The following is a 13,887-nucleotide window of genomic DNA, read 5'->3' on the forward strand; positions in this document are numbered from 1 at the left end:
ATCTAAGAGCAACTGAGCGTGATAAGTGTGCTGAAGAGAACTAAAGACAAAAATGAAGTTTAGAAATTAAGGTACAAAGGGTTTCCGAGATCTTGATGAAGATTGGCAGTTGGCAAAAAAAAGAAAAAAAAGAAAAAAAGAAAAAGAAAGAAAGAAAGAAAAGAAAAGAAGTAGGAGAAAAGAGAAAGAAAGAAAAACTAGACATCAATAAAAACTTCTCTACAATTACTTTTTCCCCCTAAAGTATGCTGAAAGCACAGGCTAAATACCTCAGGAAATTAGCTCAGGATAACCAATAAAAAGATACATTTCTGGTAATCTAATAAAAATTACCAGACAGAAGAGAAATTCTTTAGAGTCCTATAAAAATAGAATCTGACACAGAACAAAAAAATGATTAGATGTTGACAGCAATGCTTTAAGTCAGAAGAAAATGAGAGAAATATACTCAAATATATTCAGGAAAAGAAAATGTGACCTCGGGACTTTATATCCAGAGAAACTGAATTTTATGGATTACAAAATAAAAGTACAGAGAAGCTGAGTAAAATATAAGAAGTTAGAGAACATTGCTCTAGCAGCCCTTCCACAGAATCAACAACAGACAAGACTCAAAAAAGCAAACTGCTCAGGAGTTGACAAATACTAGAAGTCAGCGATCTGGGTGGCACGTAGTGGCGTGAGGCAGACGGAAGGCCATTTCTGCTGCCAAGGAAGTCATCACATTCAATCATATTTTCTCACCTTTCCTGTAAGAACTGCAAGCAAAGAGTCAATGAGTCAAACACAAAACTATACAAGCTGCAAAACAAAAACCATTAGAATACTACCTTCCTGCAACCTCCAAGGTAGAGAGGATACAAGCATAAAGAAAAAGCAGTTATTACACACTGCCTCTGCTCTAGAAGAGGAAGGGTCTGGGAGAAATGAGGCGGACTAAAGTCTCACGTAATAGCCAACTGTAGTCTCGGACAATTTGTACTCTGAGGGTTCAAAAGTCACCTGAGTCGAGTGTACAATCACAAGGACAGGTCACACGTGTGTAGAGAGAGCCCGCCCTTTGGGGGCGGGACGGCCTTCTTCCTGTCTATAAATTGGGGTGCACAAACGCTGGTAACCCCTTCTTCCTGTCTCCTATTTCTGGGCATCGCGGGAACTTCGGTTGTGTGAGTGTGCTATTTATATTAAAGTTGCTTTTATTTTATACCAATTGGCCTGTATTAATTCGATCCGCCTTCACACGTGGCAAACCATGTTTTCCCACAGAGGCCTATGAACAAATAGCAATAACTAGCTATAATGAATGATTTGAAGTAGACTCCCTCCTTCCACTACACCTGAGAGGGGCAGAAAACACATTCCAAGACCAATTCTGTGCTTTGAAGAAACTGAAGCCACATGACTCTTATTTTCTTAGTGTTTTCTCTCAGGTACTCAGAGTTCTCCTCATATGAGTTCATGTATGTCTTGAATGGGCACAACACCCGCCTACCATGTTGTCAAAAGGATCCAGCCTAAGTTTATTTAGTTGCTAACCTGTATCAAATAATAGAAGACCTCAGCAAAGAGTATGCAACTTTTTTTGGATTCAGTAGATAAAAATTTTCAACAGATAATTTGAAATACAAAGAAATAAATGAAGGGAGATACTTTAGATTCAAAGAGATCTGAAGGACAAATTAAGTTTAAGAAATATACACAAGATTGAAGCACAACATCCAAGGATGAATGCTAAGATGAAGATGGCATCCAAACAATTCCTATGAAAATGAGGGTGGTGGTTATTACAGCGGGCAGGGGACTGAGAGGCTGGGAGATGGTTCGGGGATAAGAGTGTTCGCTGTTCCCATAGGAGGATCTGAACTTGAACCCCTGAAGATCTTACGTAAAGCCTATTACAGCTGCAGCTGAATGTATCACATCTGTAATCTCAGTGCTGACTCAGGGTGGAGACAGGAAGAAGTCTGGGGCCTACTGGCTGCCAGTGTAGCTCCAGGTCAGGGGGAGACCCTATCTCAAGGAAATAAGGTGGAACCACATGGCATCCTCCTGTGGTCTCTGCAGATGCACTGACAGGTATACACACACCTCTATATCACACACACACACACACACACACACACACACACACACACATATATAAATGGAAGGATGAAAGACAAGCAAGAAAGAATATACCAGAGACCTGAGGGATGAGCCCCAGGCAAAAGAGGACTTGCTGGGTAAGCCACACAGAAGCTGCATGGAATTTCAGCAAAAGCAGTGACAGGCGGCACTAGCAGTCAGTCATACTGCAGCAAACTTCAAAGAACAGAGTTGGGGAGTATGGGCAAATCTTTACCTGCTTAGTTATGAAGGGAAGTAGAAAAATGTGGCAAGCGGGGAGACCTGCTTCAAAAAAACGTTACACAGACATAGACCTGCAAACTCATACAGAGCTAAGAAAGTCCACATCTATGCAGTCTCTGCTTCTCTAATTAAAAACAAACAAGAACAGAAGAGACAATCTGCTATAAAATGGAGAGAGAGGTAGCAAGGCAGGTGGTTGAAGGGAGCAATGGACACCCCGAGACAGAGAGGGAGGTGCCTGAGCCTCTTCAGGAATGTGGCACTAAGGTGGGAGGGGATCCCACACAGCACTCTGCCACCTGCAGGTGGACTGGACAGGGCAAATCACCCAGTGTCTCAGGCTAGGGTTTCCTAAGCAGCAGGACTAGAAGGCAGCCCTAGGTCCTGAAAGCAGAGGAGAAAGGGAGGAAAGTCGGGAATGCTGGCTCCGAGGGAGGATCTATCTGTGAGTCTGCCCTCCATCTCATCCTTTCTCTGACCTCCTGGTGGCTTTTGCTCCTGAGTCCCAGGAGCCTGACATTGCTCTACTCTACTCAGAGGATAGATGAGAAGACATTTGGAAAAAGGGAACATGTTAACCCAACTGCGTTTCCAACTGACTGACACCGACAGTACTGGGAGAAAATTTCAGGCAGAAGAAAATGCCCGGATGGGCAGTTGGTTAGGCATTTTGTCTGGCACGCTGGACCCACGTGTGCTTTGGGGATCCAAGGTCATTCTCTAAAATGCAGTGCAGGTGGCAGGTAGACAGTCCGCTGTGATGTTCTCACAACACAGCACAACCACAATCACAGCTGCCTGTGGTGCTTTCAGACACGAGCAAAATGGACACACTTCCTCCTGGTTTACTGAAACATCATTTCACCTTTATGGTGGAAGACAGATTACAATCCTGAACGTTTAACCCCTTAAACCTCTGGACTGGCAGGTGTTTATAATGCTGAACAGCTGTGGTGACCACGCGTCAGTTTCAGCCTCCTGGTATTTTTTCTGCAGCTAGTATTGCCCTAAGCTCTGTTCTAGGTACCAATTTCCTAAACCAACATCAGGACTGAAGGCAGACAAGATAGGGTGTATGGATTAGAGACAGGGGCGAGAACTCACAATGTTCTAAACATTTTACACTAATTACTTTAATCCCCATGTCTACAGACTGCCATATCACAGATGAAGAAATGCAGGCATGGAGAAATTAAATTGCTCTAAGTCATATAGGTAATAACTAAAAGAACACGTTTGTGGATAAGCAGTAGGATACCAGAATCCATAAACTATCATTGCCTAGGCATCAATTACTATGTCTCCTATTGTGCTGAAAAATCCCTGTCTGCCTGGGACCTTAAATGTGACCTATGACTGTGACTTATATAGAAACAGGGTCTCTGAAGAAGTGACTGAGTTGTAATGTAGCCCCAATCCAGGACGCTGGGACACAGATACAGACAAATAGGGATGTCACCATGCAGCTAGTGGGTGGGAACCAGAACGAGCAGGGAATGCCAAGGACACCAGTATTCTTTGATAAACTCATCCAGTCAGCCAATGAATGACATGTATGAGATGGAAAAACCATTACCTATTTGGGAGTTATCAAGTGTTTTATATCTTTTCAAGTCAAAAATTCTAAGTAACTGCAATACTTGACTTGGAAGATATGATTTTAAACCTGTAGAATTTGCAGTAAAAATTTCAGTCCGTTGCTGGTGACTAAGAAAATAATTCTATAGATGCTGCCACTGTGTTTAGAACAAAAAGAGGCAAAGGCGATCAGATTCTTATGAAGCTTCCCAAATTCTGGGAGTGTTTTGTCCTTAAGAGATAATGGAATTCACTTCACAAACTCATGCCTCTTCTTTTTCTCTGCATGGATGATGCGTAGCCTTACTCTGTTACCTGACCTAATGGAGCATGCTTCTAATGCTACATGAAATATATGCTGAGACATTCCCCAAAGAACCCTGGCATACTGTAACGGACACCTTCTGCAGCAGCTCCAGGCTAAACTCCATGCACACCATCCCCAACTGAATTCTCCTCAACCGAGGTAATTACTAAAGGTCCACAGTGTCTCAGCAGACTCCAGCAATTCCTTATTTTAGAACACTAATACATGAAGTGCATACGATAGATGGCCTCTAGCAAGGAGCCTAAGGCGACACTCAGAAATCAAACCTATTTATCCACTAAAGCCATTAACTTTCACACGGTAAGGGATGAATGACGACTCAAAAAGCCCATGGTAGTTGAGGTTCAATTCTGCTTATAAATAGACTGAGATCAGACTAAGGATTTTAAAACCTAGTTTTCTAAGCGTGTTGAGCTTCTTAGTTATGGATGAGCGGGTGGACCTGTAGGACTCCCGTTTCCTAGAAGAAAGATAGACTAACTAGAATGAAGTAGCTTACCTGTGGGTGTTCAGGCTCGAGGCTCTGGTCCCTGTGTTACACCCCACTGCCTAGAAAGACTGACTTCACCCCATATTTAAGCCAAACCACTGCAAGGACAGGGCATTACCAACTCTGATGCTGCAGATCATGGGGTGTCTAGGGAAAGTTCAGAGTCCAGTTCTAGACACGTCCCATTTTCCTCCCAAGTGACAATCTGATTCAGCATAAGAGGGAGTGGGTAGATATCTTCAGGAAAGGCAGAGAAGGGTAGGAGCCTGGATAAGGGGATGAGATTCAGAGGCAGAGGTGTTGGAGAGGGATTGGATGGGAATGAGGGGGATTGCAGGAATGGGAGAATTAACAGAGGGCATTGGGAAGGATGAAGAAAGGGCTAGCCAAGAGCAAGAAAGAGGGCAGGCTGAGGGGCTCCATCAAGGAGAGGCATTGTGCTCTGGACAGAGGAACCAGTAGAAAACAGAAAGAATGACAGAAAACATTTAGTCCTGCTTTTTCATCCTCCCTGCCCTTTCTTTTCAGCCTCGTGCCCCCTTGGGTGAGCCCAGCCTACGCCTTTCACCTTGATTTCACTCTGTTCTTTTTTTCCCACCCCAAGAAAGGGTTTCTCTGTATACCAGCTCTGGCTGTCCTGGAACTTGCTTTGTAGACTGTCTCCCAAGTGCTGGGATCAAAGGCATCGCCGCCACCACCCGGCTTCACTTTGTTCTTTTAGGGATGGACAACAGACTCAGTAAAAGAACAGTATTCTAGGTCTCAGATCTACAACTTGGTACGATGCGATTAAATCTCAGTTCTGAACTCTCCCAAAGCCATGGATCCAGAGGACGACTTCCGCTGTCATCCCTCAGATGTCATTTGCCTTGTTTTAAGAGTGTCATTCACGTTTTAAGAATCAGAAATGGGGCCTGGGTAGATGGCTTAGTCAGTTTTCCTTGCAGGCAAGAGGACCTAAATTCAACTCCAGGACCACGTAAAAAAGCTAGCCAGGTAGCACATGCTTGTAACCCCAGGGTGGATGTGGTGGGGGTCATGTGAATCCCTGGGGTTCTGAGGCTCTTGGAGACCCTGTCCCAAAAACAAGGTGGAGGACACCTAAGGAATGACGGCTGAGGTTGACCTCTGGCCTCCCCACTCACACATGCACACATGCACACATGCACACATGCACCTATACACAAAACAACATGACGTGAACATGAATGCGAACACAGACAAGAATTAGGTGTGGGTACATGGCTGTGAACAAAGAAGTCGGAAATACAAGCACTGTGCGCCAAGAGCCATAGCAGGTGCTGCAGTGGTAAGAAAAGTAGGAACAAAGACAATGAAAAGTTTCTGTCAGCACAGAGAGATTTTTGTAGCAGCCGAGGGACAAAACTACAGTATAGAGACCATTAGTATAACCTTTCCAATGAAAGCACGGATAAGCCATATAAATTCAATAACAGTTAAAAAAAAAAAACAGTCTAGTATGTATACTCACTTCCCAGAGTTCATAGAGCTCCTTCCTGAGGTCCTCTGGCAGCAGCTGGGTGATCTGTTTCATAGCCTCCTGAAATATGAAGCCATTAATTCCATTACATTCGCCTTCATCGAAGTCAGTATCTAGCCTACAAAAGCCAAACAAGGGACTCAGATTCCTCAAAATAACCCCAGTAGAATAAGCAGGCCTTTACAGGTTCCAGTTTTTTTTAAGTACTATATTCATTTTCTGTTATTTTCATTATTGCAGAAACTTAAAAGCATCATATAAAAAGTTAGTCATTGTCACTGACATAACAGAAGTCCCAGTTTTTGAGGTACACAGATTCCCAGAATGCACTGCTGAACACAGACCTCCCTATAACCTCAAGAGGCTGCCCAGATGAAGGCACTGTCCTGTCCTCTGATTGTCCACAACAGGACAATGACCAGTGCGGGGATGTCCTTGCAATTCATGCCTGGACACTCTGGGCCTTTCCATGATGTATCCAGCAGTCTAAAGACGCCTTTGTTATCACAAGAAGCCTGAGAGGTATCCAAAATCCAGAGAGAGGAAAATGAAAGAATAAGAGGCATCCTTTGTAAATACTTCTAAGTCTCCCGTGGTGTCCTCAGTTTCTCCCTTGGCTTCATACATCCTAGTATTCTTCCAAATAGCACATTTTTAAGCTCAACTAACTTCCCAATGGCCTTCTACACCTTCACTATCTCATCCTGTATAGCCCTGACTCTGCTCTACTCCGGTGTTAACCAGAGGTCAAACCCTTTGAAAAGAATAAGCTATAAGCATCAACTTCAGTAATAGCAATGTCTTATATAAAATAAAATGAGTTGGAGAAAAGCGATGAAAACAAAATGAACATTTGTGTGGATATTTATATGGTATTAGAAAGAAAAACGTCTTACAGCATACATCTGTGTCTACAGCAAGCAGTATATGCCAGTACTAGTAATATGCTCTTACAAGTGGCACGACCATCCAGGGAGGCCGCTCAGTCATACAGCTGGAATGTCACACTATGGAGAAGCATAAAATGGATTTTACACTTGCACTTCTTGTTCCTTTATTGTAAATCTCAGCAATATACTTGAAAACACACATTTTTGTAAATTGTCTCCATACAGATTACTTTTGACTATACTATTCCAGAAATACATTATTTCTTGCTTAGTTTTCCCTCCACAAACATTTGTATGCAGCTTGTATATGGAAGCCCAGTCTTCTTGTCCCTGGAGAAGACTGATCCTGGCCCAGCAGCTATTAATTGCCTATAGCTCTTCCCATAGAGGTGAGCGCTTGTGTGATCTGGCTGCCTAAACAAGACCCCACAGTAACACTAGCTGAGAATTACATTTTTGAGAGCTCTCAGTTAATATTCCTTGTTTGACGGCTTATATCACAGAATCATGCCCACCTTAAAAAACGCTATCAACCTCACTGGAGATCCTCGTCAAGGGCCAAGACCTCACTTCTGTGCTTTCACTGTGTCATTCAGCCGTACATATTGGGTGACAATGCCCTTAGCTTCTTCCTCTGCTAGCAAACCATACCAAGAATTTGCTTCCACTGAACTGAGAGCAGCTCTCACCAAATCCACAAGTCTCTCTTATCTGTTTCCCGGCAATCACCTGCAAAGCTTGTCCTCCCAATCCTGACACAGCTGAGTGGTGTGGTGGCTCACTTAGATTCTAGATCCAGACTGGTCTTAAACCTTGGCTTGGCATTCACTAGCTGAAGACCCTGGACTCAGCCATTTAGCCCTTTTGTCTTGTAGTTTCCTCAATTGCAAGGTGGCACCTTCCTAAGAGGGTTGCATGGTCTGAACATGGGCACACACAGTCCTTATAAGTCAGCATGAGTCCTCAATACATATTCCCTTTGAGTTTTCACTTTCTCGACCTTCCAAAGACTCCTGTAATGAAGGAAGGCCTATTCTCCTTTCACCCAGTTCGTTAGCCACTTTGTCCCTCACAGATACAGGAATAGAATGACTCCGCAATCTATTTGAACAAGCTTCTCTCTCTGCAAAAGAGCATACAGCTGGCCACTGCTATATCAGCATCCAAGTCCAGTCCCTTAATCCTCATGATGCCTGTTAAGGCAACACTGGGGAGCTTGGGTTATAATAAAAGGTTCATGTTATCGTGGTGGAGGAAGGGGTTAGACACAAGCATTGCTTTTGGCCCCCTTTCCGAGTTCTGTCTTCTCTGCCCTCATTCTGCCTTTCATCTTAATATCAAATATCTTCTATAACAGTCATCCTCCAGTACACCAAGTAGTCGTCCTTCACCTCTCCCCCCTCAACTTGAATCCTGGCCAGCCACTCAAGAAATTTTTGGGCAAATGATGCCTCTGGTTCGCATTATGGATGTTTCTCCTGAGGCCAAAAAGCCTTCATTTAATTATCTTAATGCACGGCTCAGAGAGCTGAATTTTGTTCATAAACACCATCTGTATAAGGAATCCCAATCTTCCCGTGCCCAAACCCAGATCGGCAGCAGGAAGACTTAACAGCGCACCAGCTCTCTCCAGGCCCCGGGTTTCTCGGCCAAGAACTTGACGTTCCTAAAAACGTTTCCCTGGTCTTTTTGCCTCTGACATTTATTCCTCTGAGTCAGCAGGAGTGGGCAGCAGCAAGGACAGCTGGGGCCAGAAACGCTTTTTTTCCTAACCAGAATGTGGCAGGAAAGGAGACAGCAGCACCTTGTAATCCCGCCTCGGGGTGACAGGAATCAGGACCCAGCCGGTCTGCAGAGTTGCAGGTTGCTCCCTCTGTGGTTGCAGTTCCTTGACAGTGTCTGTGGTTCTTTTCCAGAAGTTTCTGGCATGCTCTTCTGTGGAGAAAATCCTCGTGCACTGTCAGAGGGACAGAGTATCTCTTCTCTGTCATTTCCCGTGCCTGCTCCTCGGTCTAAGGCCACGGTTTTCACTCTACATCCATACTCGTGCGGAAATAGAACCAACATCCTCCAGCCAGCTTCAGGAACGAGAAGATTTTTTTTTTCTTCATCTTCTTCACCCAGGTGACACTTCATTACCCGTTATCCTCAGTTCAACAGCTGAGAATTTCAGCAGCTTGCTTTCATTCTGTGTGCATTCTGTCAAGCAACTTAATAATTCTTTTTCACAACAGTCTAGACCTACATCGAGAAATATTTCCTTCCATCATGGTGAACAGGCTGTGTTTTGGACCTGTTCTTTAGGAAGAAGAGGGATGGATGACATAGCCCTATACGACCACCAAGGTGCCCGTATTTTAGGGTGGGTTGGAACGTAAATTAGCCCTACTTCTTTATGGACTCCTCCTGCTTCTAGATGATCAAACGCCCTATTGGCTACTTAGCTCTAGTCTCTATCATCTCGGAAAACAGTTACTTAACCCTACCTTCTCTATTAAACCATGTCAGTAAAGGCGTCCTCACTAAATAACTTAGAACCAATCTCAAAGGCCTTCAAGAAGTCGTTTGTAGTAATAGTGCCACTGAAATCCGCTCCTTCAGCTTCAAAGGATGAAACAGCGAGGGATGGGGAGGAAGGAGGAAGAGATAAAGGGGAGACTTCTTCATGGGTTTTTCTGTCTCTGCCTCAACAAAGTTCTTTTTAGCCCTGCGCTCACCACTGACCTTCATTTAATATTTCATCAATGCCATTTATTTTTATGAATGCCAATGCTTTCTTTTACTTTTTAAATTTCTAGCCTCTAAAGGACTAACTTAAAATTTACTAAATAGTAATTATAATACTAAATATATTTGTGATTTTGAGAATCTCTCTTTGAATAGTTTAAGTGTGTGTGTGTGTGGGGGGGGAATAATTTCCGCAAACAGACTTAACCCCCAGCTGCTGGTACTACCCTAACGAAAGCCACGCCAGCAAGAATTGAAGCCATCATGACTATTTGTTCCTGTGTCAAACCAGGCTAGAGCAGGGATGGAGCCATGTTCGTATGCTGAGAATAAGCTAAAATCAATTTGCTGGCCAAGAAGTCCTTGCTTAGAGAAGTCTGAAAACAGACGGTACGAGTAACACTTCAAGGCTGTCTTGAAGACCTCCCCTCACTATAGCCACCAAACCTAAGCTGTTAAGTACCACAGTGTGAACAGACTCAGCTAGCTGTCTATCATAGGATGAGTTCCATGGTAACACCTTGACCCTCAAACTCTAAGAACATCTTCTCCGACCTTCCCTGTTTGCCAAAAGGGCTAGTGAATTCTCTTCACTTCAGCGAAGGGTTTTCCTCATGGTTTTTTGCAGATCAGCACCAACCTCTTCTCGCCTATGCTTTTCTTCTTTGGGGATGTTATCTGCTGGTGCTATGTCCCCAACGATGCATTCTGCCATATCGTGAACCAGGGCTAGGCGTATACATCTGATCAGGTAAGAAACGTTGAATAATTACACAAAATTACATCCACCACAAGTTTCTTTCCTATACTATTTTTAAACTTAATAATGTGTTTTTTCTTTCTTCCCCACTCATAGACTAATTTAATACAATATTTTCTAAAGTAATTATATTCTACCAGCCCACATTAGTCCTGAATCAAATTACTTTTGAATATTTAACACAACACTTGAGAGTTCAGAGCAGAGTGAATTTTTTTAATGGTTGATTTCATAATTATCACTTTAAGAAGTTCCTAATTTCAAACCACAAAGCCAGGAGACATTTTACAAAAATTTAGAATTGAGCATTTCCTCCAATGTCCTAATGCCAAAAGGATCTAGATATAGGGTGATGGGTGAAATCAAACAGATAGGGCTTTAAATGTGGCTACCAACCTTACTAGCTACAGGAAATTTACCAGATTACGTACTTAACTTCAATGTTCCCTTTTGCTGTCCTTCATTTTATCATATTAAATGGATAACAGGGAGATACAGTTTGTAGAATACTAGGCTACCAATCACCAGGCCCTGAGTTGGATGCCTAGCATCAGAGAAAGGGTGTGGAAGAATACTTCATAGGGGAGATACAAAAATCATATTTCATAAACCATGTTCTTGCTCTATACTAGTCATTTAACACATGGCTACCATTATTAGTCTATGATAATAACCATCAGAATGACATAGGCAGGCAATGAAGTAGGTGCCCCAGGAGGGGAAGGGCACAGTGTTTTTGAGTCCTGCTGATCAACAAAGACCTTGAAGCCTCCAGTTTCTTTCTAGTCCAGTTCAAATGTCAGACTGAGTTCACCTCAAACTGACTTCATTTTGTTTGGGGCTTTTTTTTTTTTTTTAAATGCCAAGATTCCTCTACATTCCGGAAACACCCTCTGCAGAGCAACAGGACTCCCCAGGGTCCCAGGATCACTTTGTTGTAGTCAACTTGACTGTTTTCTGTGTTTCCAAAGAACTTTGCTTTCTCCCCACCAGGACTTTGATTGTGGCTCCTCTGGGTGTAGCCCTCTACAACTTCTCGACTTGTGCCAATTCTTTAGAAAGAACGCAGCTCAGTGGCCATCCCATCCACAGAGATCAAGCAACAGCAAGAGAGCTCTCCACTGTTAGAATAACCGGCTAATTCCCTCCCCTACCTTATTCTGCGATTTTCACTGAAGCCACAGCAAGCCTGGGCAATTCATTTGCTGTCTTCTATGTATACTCCTGCCCTGTGGTCCCCAAGCATTTTAAAGGGGTGCCTCGTTGCCGTACAACCTCAATAGCATGACCTCACAAATGGCTACCACTATTCATAAAAGCAGCTAGTCCAAAAGCAAAATAAATATGAATGCAAAGACACAATTTTACACATACTCACCTTCAAGGCCCTACTTTCTTACTTATTTCCACTGACACCAATGTGCACACTTTATCAACAGAAAACCTACTGTAGTTTGTAACTGAAGCAATCCTCACACAGAGTCCAGAGACTGTCACATAACTTACCGATCCTTGTTAAGGTGGTCATCTCTGGTCACCATAGCCATAACCGCCATCCGGTACATGTGATCTGACACACTCTCTGGCTTTTCCACATTCCTGTATACCCAGCCCGTCCGTGGGACTCTCTAATAAAGAAGATAAAGAATTAAACAAATACCACTACTAGAAATGACCACACGACCAATAGATGCTCTTCAAGAAAATGTCAGGGGATGACCACAGAGTCAACCAAGCCATGGTTTCAAACCTATTTTTATTTATAAAAGGCCAATGGTGGTGGCGAACACCTTTAATTCCAATACTTGGGAGGCAGAGGCAGGCGGTTCTCTATGAGTTCGAGGCCAGTCTGGTCTACAGAGCAAGTGTCAGGACAGGCTTCAAAGCTACACAGAGAAACCCTGTCTAGAAAAACAAAACAAAACAAAAAAAAAATGCCTTATTTAAACTAACCATAGTGATCCATACATCTGAAATCAATCAAACTGGTGAGTGAGCAAAATGCAATTCACAGTATACTATAGTTCAAAAGTCATCACTGCGCTACTGAAGTGTAACGACGGGACAATACAAAGTTTTTAGAAGGAAAGGCAAAACTGGTGGTAAGCCTGGTGCTGCATACCTGGGATCCCAGCATTCAATAGGTGGAGACCCGAGTTCCAGGCTGCCAGCTGTACTACCAACCTCTTCTCAAAACAAGCACTTCGTAATTATGAAAACCACAGGGCTTTGCTTTGTTATTTTTCCTAGCTACAAGAGTAGTAGATTTTTGCTATCCAAAAACCCATTTCAGAGAAGAAAACAGTAGCATGTTTTGTACCTAAACACGTGACAGACTGCCCAGATCTGACACAGAAGGAATACAGGAATTTCTGCCACGGTCAAGACTTTTATTTGGAACATGATGTGATCATGCGAGTCTGCACTTTCCCTGGGAATTCCAAGCTTCTAAAAAATTTCAAGATAGTAGTCACAGTTTCAGGGAACCCGGTGATTTGGGAATTTAGGGGACTCTGCCCAAGCTCTGACAGGCTAGGGCTGATACACGCTGAAACTGTGTTACAGAAACGGTCGCTTCCGGAAGTCATTGCGACAGGGGAAGGTCTCCACTGTTCACGTGCAGGGCTCGGGCTCGGCTGCACGGGTAATGGGCGCCGGGACCAGAATGGGCGGCGCCCGGCCCGGAGCTTGCACAGGTTTCGGGTCCCGCCTCAGCCTTCAACTTGGTCCCCGCCAGCTCCTTCCCAGCACACCCAGGCCGCGCACCGCGGGGCTGAGAGAGGGGAGGCTGCGTGGGGACGGAGCCTGAGCCCGAACTGCCGCATCCCGGCCAGGCCGCGCCCGCTCGCTCACCTTGAGCTGCCCCACCAGCCGCAGAAAACGCAACAAACTGGCTCCGTGTCCGGAGGAGGCCGAAGCCATGCTGGAAAGCACCTGAACCGAGGCCCGCAGCAGATCTTGTCCCTTCGGCTCCTCCCCGTCCCCTCCGGCTCCTCCCCTCCCTTAGGCTCCTCCCTGTCCCGTCCGGCCCCTCCCTGCCCTCCTCCAGCTCCTCACCACCCTCCCTACTTCCTCCCACCTTCTCTGTTTGGACCACCATCTGTGTTTGGACAGCTAGGGCTTGGACTTTGCATGGTCTGTGATAAAGTAACCCTTGTCCACTTTCACCTGGACAGTAGTTCGATGCTAAGAGCAGAAGGGCCTGGGGAGGAAGAGGCTGGATATTGCCTGCAAGCCTTGAACTTAGAAGTTCAGTGTCTGGTT

General features: G+C 44.3%; 1 protein-coding gene across 1 annotated transcript in view; it reads right to left on the reverse strand.

Moving 5' to 3' along the window:
• The window catches only part of Hddc2 (HD domain containing 2), a 23,371-nt gene extending 9,758 nt beyond the window's left edge, over positions 1–13,613 (reverse strand). Inside the window, exons 1-4 of the mRNA XM_005363651.1 lie at positions 13,477–13,613; positions 12,130–12,251; positions 10,504–10,606; positions 6,238–6,306 (exon numbers count right to left, since the gene is read on the reverse strand). Of these exons, the coding sequence (XP_005363708.1) occupies positions 6,238–6,306; positions 10,504–10,606; positions 12,130–12,251; positions 13,477–13,545 (363 nt within the window). The 5' untranslated portion in view covers positions 13,546–13,613. The remainder of the gene's footprint in view (positions 1–6,237; positions 6,307–10,503; positions 10,607–12,129; positions 12,252–13,476) is intronic.
• Positions 13,614–13,887: the final 274 nt, after the last annotated feature.

This window comes from Microtus ochrogaster, linkage group LG9, assembly GCF_000317375.1.
Source record: "Microtus ochrogaster isolate Prairie Vole_2 linkage group LG9, MicOch1.0, whole genome shotgun sequence".
Taxonomy (NCBI): domain Eukaryota; kingdom Metazoa; phylum Chordata; class Mammalia; order Rodentia; family Cricetidae; genus Microtus; species Microtus ochrogaster.